General features: G+C 42.2%; 1 protein-coding gene and 1 long non-coding RNA gene across 3 annotated transcripts in view; one reads left to right on the top strand and one right to left on the bottom strand.

Annotated features, from left to right (window-relative positions):
- The window catches only part of LOC109296163, a 16539-nt gene extending 7821 nt beyond the window's left edge, over nucleotides 1-8718 (bottom strand). The window contains exons 1-2 of the long non-coding RNA XR_002096904.1: nucleotides 8592-8718; nucleotides 2685-2688 (exon numbers count right to left, since the gene is read on the bottom strand). This is a non-coding gene — a long non-coding RNA (uncharacterized LOC109296163). The remainder of the gene's footprint in view (nucleotides 1-2684; nucleotides 2689-8591) is intronic.
- Nucleotides 5403-14192, top strand: part of BRAF (B-Raf proto-oncogene, serine/threonine kinase) — a 148050-nt gene continuing 139260 nt past the window's right edge. Inside the window, exon 1 of one of the 2 annotated variants that reach the window (XM_019515424.1) lies at nucleotides 5403-5662. In XM_019515424.1, the coding sequence (XP_019370969.1) occupies nucleotides 5588-5662 (75 nt within the window). In that variant the 5' untranslated portion in view covers nucleotides 5403-5587. The remainder of the gene's footprint in view (nucleotides 5663-14192) is intronic. The other variant, XM_019515423.1, reaches the window with a different exon arrangement.

Below are 14192 nucleotides of genomic sequence, written 5' to 3'. Positions count from 1 at the left end.
AGACTTTAAAGATGAGATGAAACGACTGAAAAAGCTCCGTGGGAAAGGAAAGCCCGCAAAAGGACAAGGAAAGAGGTCTACCAAGAAGAAATAGTGTCACCCTGGCAATGCACCAGAGGACTTGTGGATATTAGAGATGGGAGACCAACTACCCTTCCCCCCCCCGCCCACCATTCCACATAAGGGGGTTTTACATGCAAGTGAAGATGGGAGTGGAGTTGGGGGTGGGGGTATAGTCATCTGCTTGTCAGATATTTAACTTGGAATTGAACTCTCTTAACTAGCTCTATATTCTCAGTTTTTTATTTGGGCTCATATTTTGCTAATAATTTCATGTATAGGAACTGTTGTGTATGTTCCAGCACATGAGGATAATGATGGGTTTCATTTTCCCTTTTCTACCTGAGCTAAATAATAAATAATAACAATTTTAAAAGACTTAATTTTTTGATATGCACATCTGCTTTCAGCTCCAGTTTCTTTGGCTCTTCATTTTTTCCAGACGCTAGATTTTTTTCCTCATTCATTCACTAGTACATTTTATGTTCTTACATTGACATCAGTCTTTTTGTACATATTTAGAAAGAAAAAGGATTTCAGCTCCTCTTTCTTGCCACATTTTTGGAATATCATATTTATGACACACCACTTCAAGCAACCTACCTTTTACCTTGGTGGTTGGATTTATTTAAATTTAAATCCAGATGGTTTGCATTCTGCACTGGGGGTGCTTCCTTGTCCACTGCTTGCCTACAGAACTCTCCTTGTATTAGCTGATTAAAATTATATACAGATGATAGCATTCCCATGCAATTACTTCTAAATTGTTTTCAAGAATTGGTACCTGCTTAATAAAATGTTCTTTTAAGTATTTTACTCTAAAAGATCAGATAATGTTTAATGAATTATGGAAGTGTATGGTATTACTCCAAAAGGAGATGTATTCTAATTTACCAGCTTTCAGCATACCTGCATAGCAAGGTTTCCGCAATGTTACCAGTACAAGTAACTGTATGTCGTCTTACCCTTCATTTGTTTGCTTTCTTTTTCCTTCCCTTTGTGGCAGTGGCAACCCTAGAAGCATACCTACACATGCTCCTTCTGCTGATGCTTCCCCCTGGTTCTCTGTACACTTAAGCATGCTTTTTCCTGGCCTTTTCCATCTTCACCTCCTGGTGCCTTTTCCTGGAGTACTGTGGCAACCTTTTAGACCCAGCTTTTTTCCTGTATCTGTTTCCACAGTACTCCTCTGACCTGGCTCCTTAGATTCCATAAGAATCCCTGTGCACCTGTAGTGTCTATTACTGTACATATGTTTCTGTCTGATGTTTATTTTTATCCTTATTTTATAGTGCCTTTTACTAGCATAAGTAACTCAAATAGGTTTTTTTGTTTGTTTTTGTTGTACAGAATATGGGTATAAGATTCAGAAGGTTTTCTGGGAATTGTGTTCCCTGACTTAAGCATTTAAAATCCTGACCCTAATCCTTGACTTATTCCTTCAAATTTTGACTCTGTTATACAAATGAGTATCCAGTCCAACCTCAGGTCACAACTTGGCAAATGAAGCAAATGCAAGTTGTTTGAGTTGTTTCAGGATTTTTTTTCTTTGTTTTTTAGTTGCTATAAACAGGATTTTATTTTGGTTTTGAATGTTCCCCTGAGGCTTTTGCAACCCTAGCATTTTAAAACATGCTAGAGAGCAAAATGAAGTGAAGCCACAGCCCCAATCTAGCAAAGTGTATAAACACATGTTTATACAAAGTGTAGCAGGACACTAAGGTGCCTGCCACTCTCAGAGCAGAGGCACAGGTGTGGGTTGCTAGGGCAACTGCTGGGGAGTCAGCTGACAGGAAGGGGCAGGGTCTGGCGTGCACAAACTCCAGGAGTGAGGCCAGAAGGGCAGTTCTCCACCACCAGCCAAGGGAGAAGGAGTTCTGCCGGAGCAAGCAGAGTAGAGAAGCCTGACGGCACGAGCAGCTTCTGTTCGCAGATACGGGGTAGAGAATTCCCTGGTAGGGATTTGAATGGTGGTTAGCCAGACGGCTTAGATTTTATGTTATAGCCCAGGGGCTTGAGTTTTCTGTTTGTAGTTTTATAACACCGGAGGACTGGGTGAGGCTATTAGGGGTTGGAGGAGGCCGCATAGGGGCTCCACAGTAGTGTGGGGACCCTGGTGCCAGAGAGGGCGTGGCATTTTGGGGTGCACTGGCCCCAGCCCCAGAGCGAGAGGGAGTGGCAGAGTGCCAGGAAGTCACGGGATGAGACAGGGTGGTGGAAGCCCAGGGAAGTCAAGGAGAGGGCCAAATTACAGCAAGATCCAGGTCAAAACCACATCAGTACCATCTGCGAGGCTTGGGCTGCGGTGTAGGGGAGGAAAAGGAGCCGCAGATAACGCCCCCTGGCACCGGGGCAAATAAAATGGGCAGCCTCCTGCTAATTACATCAATTAAGATCAAGGCATGGCAGGCAAATAAGCAGGCAGTTGGCCCACAAGAGGAGGGTGGAGTCACTGATAGAAACTCTGTAGTAGAGATACTCCTGTCACAAGGATACTCCTGTAATTTGTTTTTTGTATATGGGATGAATATATTTTATTTGTGTGACTAAATTAAGGGTCACAAAGCTATGTAGAGGCACCTAAAGATCAAAACTCCTGATTTTTAGGAAGGTTGAGCATTGACACATCTTCCTGTAATTGATAAGAACTGCAAATGTTCCAAACCTAGGAATGCAGGCTGCCTATATTTAGGTGCCTAACCTGGATTTTGCAGTGTAAATTTATGTACCCAGGTTTGCAAGGTTTGACCACGATTTTTATTTTCTGAGAAGATCCTTTCAGGCATAGAAAAATTACTTTTGGAACTAACAGAAACAGTCCCTCCAAGTATCACCATGGAATATACTTTTGGAAGATGCTAACAGTGGCATATACAAAGACATCAAGGAAAAGGGAAACAAGATGCTAATGATGATTTTGAGAAGCAAGTATGTATGAAACTAACATGAATAATTAACCTGGTCTTGGTTTTCAATATCATATAGATGAATTGCTCCACAGTGCATAACACAGAGGGGACAGGGGAAGAAATTTTGAAGCAGAACCATGTGCTTTAACGAATTGTCAATATGCGTACAAGAAATGTCATGTTTTGCATACCTTTCCCAAAAGCTTTCCTCTGGGGTAGTGGCTCTCAACACTTTCCACAACATCAACTCCATGTTACAGTAAAAGAGGAATTCAGCACCCTCTCCCATGTAGTAACTAAAAAATTAACATTCCTCATCCTCCCTGCACACTATCCCCTGGTGAAGAATCCATATTCTGTAGTATTGACTTAGAAATATAAGCAATGGTCCGACGAGAGAGAGTTTCCTGAATCAAGGCCCATATGAATTGGGATCTTGGGAGAGGTGTTAGTTAGCTATGTTAAAGTGAAGTCGGGCAGAAAGCAGGAACAGTTTTTTCAGAAAACAAGTTTGTAAATGGTGTTTTAAAATCTGGACATGTCGTTGTGTGAAGTAATTTACACTAAGGTGGAGGGGAGGGTTTGATTCTGTTAGTGCACAGGACTGGGTGTTCATGCATAGATCTGGAATACATCTGTGGTTTTGCCACTGACATGCTGTGTTTGTGTTTAGGGAATTCACTTAAAGGGCCTTGTTACACTTTATGCTGCAAGCTGTACAAATGTTAATCAGCTTAATGCTAGCTTGCAGTCATACCTTCAACCTGAGTGGCATATCTGTGGGGAGTGGCCACACCTTAATGGAACAGATGCTGTGTTATGCAGATCAAGAGATTATCCTGCCCTGGAGTGGCATAACTTCGAGCAGCATAATGTGCTATAAGCCACTTAAAGGTGTTAATGTGCAGAGAATCCAGGGGTTAAGAGCTCCAGGAGCTGCCCAAAATTAACATGAAACAAGGCCCTTAGTCTTACTTGGCTCCACTAGACATGCAGAAAGGCTTCTCCAACATGCTGTAAATCCAGTGCATTAGATCAGATTTGATTAACTGTGTCTGCTGGAGCATTGAAATTAACATGCTCCAACAGCCTCCAGTGTCATGTGTATCAGCATCCCCGTGCTAAAAAAGGGTAGGGGGATGGACTTGCAACTAAAGGTTGTTCTATGAGTTGGTTCAAAGCTCCCTGCTGCTATTTTTCAGTGTGCAGATGCTGGTACACATGACGCTCATACGCTTTTAAATTAGTGTGGGTCGCTAATTAAACACCCCCCGCCTCCCAGAGCTCATCTATAAATGCCTACTGTGTCCTCATTTCAAAACGGAGATACTGCTTGCTAAGCTACAGTGGTGAGGTATGTCCCATTGGAAGTGGAGTTAAGCTTCCACCTCTGCAAATGGCAGTTTTTCCTGTCTATGGTAGAGATGGCACTTGTGCCATTGACTCAGCCTTGAGGGCTGTAATCAGAAGAAAACCTTAGTCTAAAATGATATCTATATTCCAAAACCTGATTCAGAGGGATTCTTTTCATGCAAGAGCTGATGATAACGGAAACATGTGAAACAAGCTGTATAAAGTTCTGGACTCTGCTTTAGGTGTTAGAGATGTTTCCTTCCCACAATATGCGACTCAAGATTTTGTTGATAAGTGAAAAAACTGTTTTTCAAATATTCTGTTTTAAAATGTAAATGTATTTGCAACCCTTAAGTTCAAAGACATGTATGCCTACAAATTGGACTTGTGTACTTCTAAAAAATACTTCCCCCAGGGAAATTTAAAAACTTGTTCCCCACAAAATATTTATATGTTACACAAAGGAAGTTCTATAAGGGTAATTAATGTTGCCCTTAAATATGATTCCTGTCTGTAAGCCTTAGACACTTTTCATGCATCTCTTGCACTGGGGCTTTGGGAATATCATTCTTTCTAGGACAGCATTTTTTTAGTCTGTTTTTTCTTTTTTTTTTTTACTGAGATTGTCCTTGGACTAAGGAACAGTTTTTGACTGTCCTGTTGCAACCTTTTTTAGAGGTTAAATCAATAATTCTCAACCTTCTTAGACTCGAGGCACCCCTCAGCAAATGCCAGCTCTTAGCTTTCACTTGTTTTTTGACTACACAAAATAATACAGCAATTCTTCTGTTGTAACCAATTCAGACAGAAGACAACAGGGCAGAATGTTATTACCATTATAGATTCCTATTTGCAATCTCTGAGTTAATCTTGTGAATCTTTGCTTACTTATCTTGTGAATCATCGCTCCTCAGCCTCTTGAAGGCTCAGACAGTGCTAACGTTGCCTGGCACCCCGCGGTCCCTTTGAAAGGCTCTCAAAGCACCCCAGGGTACCACAGTATCCTAGCTGAGAATCACTGTGTAGCAGGGCACTAAGATGTACCTGCTCCTTTAAAGCTGAAGCAGCCTGGCCAGGGAGTTCGGCAGGCTAAGCAGAGCTCCCCGGCTGTGGGTTAATGGAGTAACAGCCTAAGGGGGTAATTGGGCAACACCTGCAGACATCACATGGCTGGAAAGAGGCAGAGTTTGAGAACATATAAGCCCAGGCTGTAGCTAACAGGCACACACTCTCTCTCTGGCAACTGCTAGGAAAGGAGCTCCTGCATGAGGAAGCTACCTGAGATCTGGTGCTGCCTGCTTTACAACCCAAGTGCTGCAAGACTCCAGGGAGTCTCCCAGGTACCTAGGCTAGGGGTACATTGCCTGAGGGTGGAAGTTTTTCCCCTTAAAGGGACATAGCATTATTGACTTTGCTAGTTTTTCAGTTGTAGCCCAGGGGCTTATGTTTTTGTTATGGTTTGCACCAGAGGACTGGGATGAGGCTATAAGGGGAGGTTTGGAGACCTCATTAGTGCCTGGGGAAAGGCGCACATGATTTGGGTAGAATCCAGTGTTGGGCATAGAGAGAGATGCCTGAGGGGTACAGGGAGCCCTAGCGCCTGAAAGAGAGGCGCCCAAGCCAGATGGCGGAGAGAGGCGTGGAGAGTCGGACACGAGAGACAGTTGTACAGCCAGATGCCAGTGAGAGAGATGCAGAAAACCAGGAACCGGAGAACTTGGTGTCTGAGTGGTGCAGGGACATGGGAGCCAGAGGGCTCAGCGCCAAGGGGGCGCATAGAGTTGATCACAATAATAACACCTGCGAGGCTTGGGACATGATAAGGGGAGGCTGGAGTTATGTATTATGCCCTTGGTATTAGAGCATAAAAGGGGCAGCCTCCCATCTAGAAACAACTTATTAATTACATCAAAAGGCGTGGTAGGCAAGGTAAGTGAATGGACTGCCCTGAACAGGTGGGCAGGCCAACGTAGTAATCTGCCTTGGGATGACCCTCTGTCACACACTGGTTCAAACTTTGTTTAATCCCTTGGAAATTATTTCTATGAAATGACTAAACAAAAATCTAAGTCTCAGTTAAAAAGACTAATTAAACACAAGATTTATTTAGGCAAGAGAGAGAGAGAGAAGAGCAAATTAAAATAAAATGGGTTACGTGACTTGCAAGCAAGAATTAAGCTAGGTAGGTACATCTCGGACAAGATCCCAAGGATCAGCACTTTTTAGTAGCTCCTGGGGTTTTGGAGGTCCTAAAGGAGACAATAAGACATCTTTCTTACTCTCTCCCTCCATTGTGATGGACTGCAATGGATTACACCTCCGTTGACTGAACCATTCTAAGCCACACTTGGAGAACATGTTATAAAATATAGCATAGGGAATACCCCTTCACTGGCGGAAGGATGAGGGAGACTTGCTATAAAAGGCCTGTTCTCTCTCTAACTTCTAGGACTGTAGAAACAAACCTCTCCAAGAGCTAAGAGAGGGTGGTTTATCTCCATTATAGCAGGGGTTTTCAACCTTTTTTAAAGAGTGTACCGCTTCTGATGGATACCCCTCCTGGACTACCCTTCCTGGGTGCGCGGGGGGGAGGGCCCCTGGCAGCCGGTCGACAAGCGGGGGTGGCGGGGAGGGGTCCCCTGGCAGCTGGATGCAACATGGGGGTACTTGGGCACAGAGAAGCAGTGGTGGTGGCAGAGTGCTGGATGGCCTTCCTCTTCCCCTACACGCCATGACTTCCCAAGTACCCCCCACTTCTCTGTGCTGCCACCTGGGGCCTTCCCAAGTACCCCCTGGCTGACAGCCCCTGCATTATAGTGTTTTCTGTCTTCAAATTAAAGTATTCCAGTGCTTGTAAAGCCATCTGTAAATATCTGGTGGAGCTCATTGGATATGTCCTATTCCATTCTGGTTTGATGTTTGCATTATGGGCTTTTTTAGTAACTAGACTTTCTGATGGTATTAGAAGCAGAATGTATCTGATCTAAGAAACCTCATGCTGCAGGTAGTACTCTTTACATCAGAGCTTTATTGCAAGCAACTTAAAACTGAATCCACACAGTCTATAGATTTTCATTACAACTCTTGCTTGGATAAAAAATCATAAGTTCCCTCAGGCCAAGGTTTTTAAACCATCATTGTCTCAAGTCAGGCTTCATATTCAAGGGCCTAAACTAAGTGGAGTAAATAAGGGCTGCACTTCTTGGAATATCTTTGTACATGTGCTTGGGCCTAGGCTAACGTATCTGAGGATGGGGCATGCTGGCAAAGTAGTTAAGATCTTTTACTACAGCTGTAGAGGTGTGTGAGAGAGTCCCATTCTGGACTTGTACCAAAGGCTATCTTTGGTCAAGATAGCTGTAAAATGACATGTGATCATTCAGGATGGGAAGGCAAAGGCAACTATATGTGATGCTATTCACATCTGTGCCATTGACTGCAAAAACTGGTATGTCTTGACCTCAGTAGCTTTATGGGCTGCTCTATTTGGAGAGACCTTTGATCTTTTTGAGGTCTTGATTTAGCAAATGCTTAAGCACATGCTTAATTGTAAGCATGTGCTTAAGTGTCTCACCAAATATGGATGGATTCAAGAATGTTCTTGAGTATATTACTGAATTCTCCACTGCACTACAGATTGTCTTAGGTTACATTTTAAAGTGCAACTGTCCAGTTGGTGTATCAGATACAAAACACAAATATATAGACATTTCAGGGAGACTTATAGTGAAACATTGACTCTTACTATTTCTAGTAAAGAACTCACTTGGGTCAACAGTGATCATGATCTGTTCTCCTAAAGTGAGTGGGGTTTTCTTGGTCCAGTTATTTGTAAATAGATGTCCATATCACAGTAATACTGTTACAGGTTGGGCTAATATATTCTCTTGCATACCAGATGCTAAACTGTCAATCTGTCTCTTGCCTCTTTTATCAGTACCAACCTTCAGGTTTATCTGTAATTCAGGTATTAGGACTACCATTTGTGAAAAAGGACAGTCTGGCTTTTTATTCCTTATATACCAAAACACAAAAAAACCCACTCACGTCGTCATGGATAGCCAGATTAGACCTTTGGACAATGTAGAGCCTTACCTGTATGGGCTGGGGAGGCTCAAGAGTGGGGAGAAATGTGGTGCACAGACTGGCAGCAGGTCTTCTTGAATATGCTGAGTTCTCCAAAGTTCTAGATGGCTTATTCTAATCTAATAAATGTTCTCTGATTGGTTTCACTTAAATTTCCTTGGTTCACACTTCAGCATCAGACACAAGTTCACTTTTAATAACCAACACTTCTTCCAGACCATGGGTACAGCTATGAGAACCAAAATGGCTCCACAATATGCCAAACTTTTTATGGGCTACCTGGAAGAAGACTTCCTCCAGAACCGCACCATCAAACCCATGTTATACCTAAGATATATAGCTGACGTGTTCATAACTTGTACTGCAAACCTGCAGTCTCTGATGGAATTCCATCACAAATAATCATCCTGCTATCGGACTCTCTCTTGAATACTCCAACACCAACATTTGCTTTTAAGATGCTATGATCAATTTCCATTAATGTAAAATACAAACCACCATATACAAGAAACCCACAGACTACACATAACCAGCAATCGCCCTAAACACACCAAGAAACCTGTAATATACATCCAAGCCCTCTGATATCACTGAATTTGCACTGAGAAGAAAACCTATGATTGTCACCTCATAAATCTAAAAAGGGTTTTTACTCAACAAGGACACTTGAGAGAGAGAGAGATTGTACTTTTGAAAGAGCCACTTGGAAAGCATGTGAAGAATTCCTGCAGTACAAAAAGAAAATCCCCACGAATCTCACACCATCAGTTATGATATACTATCTTTCCCTGGAAACTATATGGACAATCCTCAAACAATTGCAACCCATAGAAGGAGACCCAATTCTTAAAGAGATATTTTCAGAACCACCCATCCTGGCCTTTAAACAAGAACCAAACCTTGCCAACCTTATCACCAGAAGCAAACTTCCTATGGCCCAAAACACACTGAATGGATCCAGACCATGCCAGGACAAGACATGTTAGACCTGCCAACACATTTCCACCATTCCCACAATAACCACACCCCACAACAGAACTATCACCATTCCTGGATCTTACATGTGCACCTCCAGAAATGTAATATATTTCACCAAATGCCCTGATGGCAAATATGTAGGATAAAGCAAACAATAACTGTGCACCAAAGTGAATGCACACCAAAAATCTATCAAAGACAAAAATACCCAATGTGGGTGCACACTTCTTACAGACAACCACTTTTTCCCAATCTCTCAATTCTAACCCTCAAAGAGAATTTTAAAAAAAATCTTTCATGGATAACCCTACAAACTTCACTGCATAAATCTACTGGATACAAAAAATTATGGACAAAATATAGACATTGGATTTATGACACATAACCTGTCTTCCATCTAATAGCCCCAGGTAACCTCTCTACATTTTACTAGATACATCCTATCACCAGGTCAACTTTCTCCTCTTCCCCCTGCTCCCCACCTACCTGTCTCACACCTACTGTTACGCGTCGTCTCTGATCTTCACTGCCACTCACTTGCATTTTAACAGACCTGTATTTTGCATACCGGCTTCTATTCTACCCAGGGGTGCACACAAAATACCAACAGACTCACCCTATGCCTGAAGAAGGGTGTTTGTGTCTGAAAACTTTCAAAGAACCATTTTTCCAACTTTTTAGCTGGTCTAATAAAAGATATCACATTTACCCAAAGAAATTTGTCTGCCTTTGTTTCACTCTTGCATTTGTTTCACTGAAATTTGTTTGGACTGGACAGAACCAGATCTTCTGTGGAATTGGGAGGTGTCAATTAGTTGGGATTTATGTCCTTGAGGAAAGAAGGGAAGGTTTCTTATCTCTTTCTTTCACCACCATGGAATGCTGCTTGCCACTACCCTTCTTTCTCTCCACCTTAGTTTACCATCTGCACTGACAAAGCTGGTTTGTTTTTACAACTTATCTGAGAAATTTAACAAAAATATATCTGTTATAGCTAAACAGTATGCAAATACATTTGGTTACATCAGTCACTGCTACTAATTTTAAGATAAAATTATGGTATAGTATATCTGGAATATTTAAGGTCTTCCTTTATAATTTCTCCTTTCAGGCCCTGTGCTCTGTTTAATTGGATCTCATTATTGGTGCAGCTGGATGTTAATTACTTCATTTACTTTGCTGACCAAATTGGTTGTCACATCTGCAAAAGTTATTATATAGTCACTCAGAACCAGGCTTTGGGGACTTCTGCTTTAGCCACACTTCTGCAGCTTGGCCTAGGCCCCTTGAAAATGGCCAAAGTTGGCTTCAGTCCCTACCAGCTGAGGTATAAGGGGCAGCTTGTGTTAGCACTCTTTGGCTGTTCTGTGCCTGGCTACGTAAAATCAGCTTTCAGACTTTTCATAAGCACTGAACTCTTACAAACATTAAAAAAATGTATAAAATTAAATACAGAATAGCGAACAAGCCATTGGGAATCATACAGCCACTATGTACTGCAGGAAAGTAACTCTCCCTAACTCTTTTATTTGTTTTTGTTATTCCTAATAATTATACATTATGATATTACCAAGGTACTGCCCTATTGCCTTGCAAAGACATAAGCACTAGTAAAAAGTACCTGTCTCTATTCAGTCAAAATCAAACTAGCAGGTGATCCAAAAGTCCAAGGGAAAGCTCTGTCTTTGATAAGTAATCGTGCCTTCTGAGGACAGAACAGTATTAGAATATTTACAAGACATACAAAAGATTTATATAAAAGAGTAATAAATATGCTGTCTAGGAAGGATCCCTGCAGGATTTCCCAAGTAGTTTGTATCTGGGAGTTGTGTTCTTTTATTGAAACAAATTGTTGTCTTCTGGAGGGAGAAGTCGCATCAGATTTAAAAAAGAATGTCCATATCCAGAGGTCTTGAGTTATAAGTAAAGCCTTTCAGCAATTTACAGCATCAAAAGACTTTGAGGTTGAACACAGTACCAGAAATGTTGCCTGTGGTCCTTGGCATCATTAATATTCTCAGATGCTCAAGGGAGTGACAACTGTAGCGTGTTTTGGTGAGTTGACTGATTCTCGCTTGCTAGTTAAGCAGGTTGCTTCTTAGGACAAATTAAATATATGCAAGTTTTTTTACCTCAGTGGGTCTATGGTAAGTCCCGGCATGGGTGCCAGAGTGTGGTACAGAAAGGCATTTTGCTTGGCATGAATGCCTTGGGGAGGATGGTGCAGAAGGAGCCAGGGCCATGCTGTCAAAAGGATGGGGGCCCTCATGGCTCCCCTGCTGCCCACACCTGGCATGTCAATATCTTACAAGTCGAGGTTGTGGGTGTTTTTGGCGCACAGCTCAAAAATGTTGTTGACCCCGGTCTATTTGTTGTGGTCTTAACGCCTTCAGTACTCATACATTACAATGTAGGATTTCATTAAAAACCAAATATACCATCAGTGATAGTTCATCACTGAAGAAAAATAGATATTCAAATCACCAGCTAAGATTAAATACGATTCTGACAAATCTCTTAGCCCAATATTCATAGACACCCACATCCCCAACCCCACTTCCACCCCCAACTGCAAATGCCTACGTGGACAAGCTATAGCTAGGGCTTTATGTTGGGGAATGTCTGTTGGAAAGTGAAAGATCAGTGAGCCTTGGAAGGGCATAAAGTAGGTAAGAGGAGCTATAGCGGTAGTATGCTGCAGGGTAAATATTTAAAAAAAGCTACACCTTGGCAGGGAAGGTGATTTCCATGGGCTGAAAATATCTCTGCTTGCTGTGGAAATCCCCTGGCACAAACATGCTTCACCTTCTAGACCAGTGGTCTCCAAACTTTTTTGATCACGCACCCCTATCAGTAAAAAATTTTTGAGCACGCACCCCCAATATATGTAAATTTATTTATTTATAAATTATATACATGTACTACTCACGTACTGTACATGACACGTGACCGTCTGACATATGGACCAAGTGAGGGCACCAGTGTCAATCTGTATATTAAATATTAGTAAAGCTTAATTTCTTTCTTATTTTTTTTAGATAAAAAATAAATAGAAATAGAAGTTCTAATATTTTCTTCCCACACCCCAATGGATCGTCTTGCGCAACCCCTGGGGTGCACACACCCCACTTTGGAGACCACTGTCCTAGACAAGTTTCCTCTGAACCGGGGAATCTGTACCCTTCTGTGCAAGGGTTTGCCAGCACAGGAGAAACCCCTCATCAGGAGTGAGCTTTCCAGCCATTGCTTATAAAAAGCAGGGTTACTGATCAGCCATTGAAGGCTTGGGACTAGCTGGATGGTGAAAAGACAGTGGCTCTTCCCATGAAAATCTCTATGGATAGCTGGAAGCAGGGTAGGGGTAGGCAAAACTTTCAGGTGGAAGCTCAGCAGTGAAGCAGAAAGCAACAGGGATAAAGTAGCTACAGAGATATTATGCTTTATTAAAGTAATGAAATGCTCACTCTGCCATCTAATAAAGCTCCTTGTTCATTTTTTTAAGGAAGCAATGCTCCTCCTGGTGTTTTATACTATTGTCACATGATCCTTTTCTACCCCAGACGAAGATAAAGTTGAAACAATGAAGATGGGCAGGGAAGACCAGCAAGACAGTGAAGCGGGCAGCAAATGGCCACTCTCCTCTCACAGAAATTACTAGGTAATTCTAACGTGCCTCTGACAGCCACATAATGACTGTAAAAATCCTCTAGTTGAGACAGCAGAGATTGACAGAAAATCATATCCCCAATCATTCCTACAGCAAGGGCTTCCAGCAATGCATGCTGATTTGTCAACGCATTTTTTTCACTGTCCTGCACAAAAGCTACAGTTTCTGTATTTGATCCATTTTATTGATTTAGCCTCCTCTTTATCCCAAAGTTTCCTTACTCCAAACCAGTGCAATCCCTAGCAGGCTTTTGCTGCTCTGTGAGGAAGCTAAACACTGAAAACATTAACTGACTGAGCAGGTGTATTCATTTGTTAAAGTGTTAATATTAGATCAGAGATACAAGGAGTTACCTCCCTATCTTCAAAGTGTTGAGGAATCAGATTACAGTAGGTGCTGGTGCCTGAAGGAAAGCTCAACAAAACTCCTGTATGACAGGAAAAGCAAGCCTGGGAGCTGTGAAAGAAAATTCTAAACATAGGATATGAAATGACTGAATAATAAGGTAAGTACTTCACATAAAATCCTTTAAATTCCCCTTTCTGGAGCCTGGTAAGTCCTAAACTCTGATCTACTTAGATCTTTATAGATTATGAAATATAACTATTCAAAGTAGAAGCTTCACAAACTATTCACAAATGAAAAAGCTGACCTCTTTAACAAATTATTTGCTTCCATATTCCTGGACAGGGACCGAGACATTTCCCCACACTAGGATTATGGAAGGACCCAGGGGAGGCACTGCCATGCCTAGGGTCAGGGATGACCCAGTTAGGGAACTTTTGGAGGGGCCGGACGTGTTTAAATCAGTAGGTCCAGATGCTGCGGGAATTGGTGGGGGTCATAGCAGGGCCCCTGGCATGGCTCTATGAGCGCTCATGGGGCACTGGCCAGGTACCAGAGGATTGGAAAAGGGCCGATGTGGTCCCCATTTACAAAAAGGGGAGAAAGAAGGACTCTGGCAATTATAGGCCAGGCAGTCTTACCTTGGTCCTTGGGAAGACCTTTCAGAAAATCATCAAGGAGCACATCTGCAAGGCTCAGCAAAGGGAAGTAACGTTCAGGGGCAATCAACATGGGTTCACTGAGGGAAGATCCTTCCTGACTAACCTGGTTTCCTTTTATGATCGGGTCACAAA

Source organism: Gavialis gangeticus, unplaced genomic scaffold (genome assembly GCF_001723915.1).
Source record: "Gavialis gangeticus isolate Ggan-Ray unplaced genomic scaffold, GavGan_comp1, whole genome shotgun sequence".
NCBI lineage: Eukaryota > Metazoa > Chordata > Crocodylia > Gavialidae > Gavialis > Gavialis gangeticus.
The sequence above is the reverse complement of the archived record's forward strand: the minus strand, read 5'-3'. Positions and strand labels throughout refer to the sequence as shown.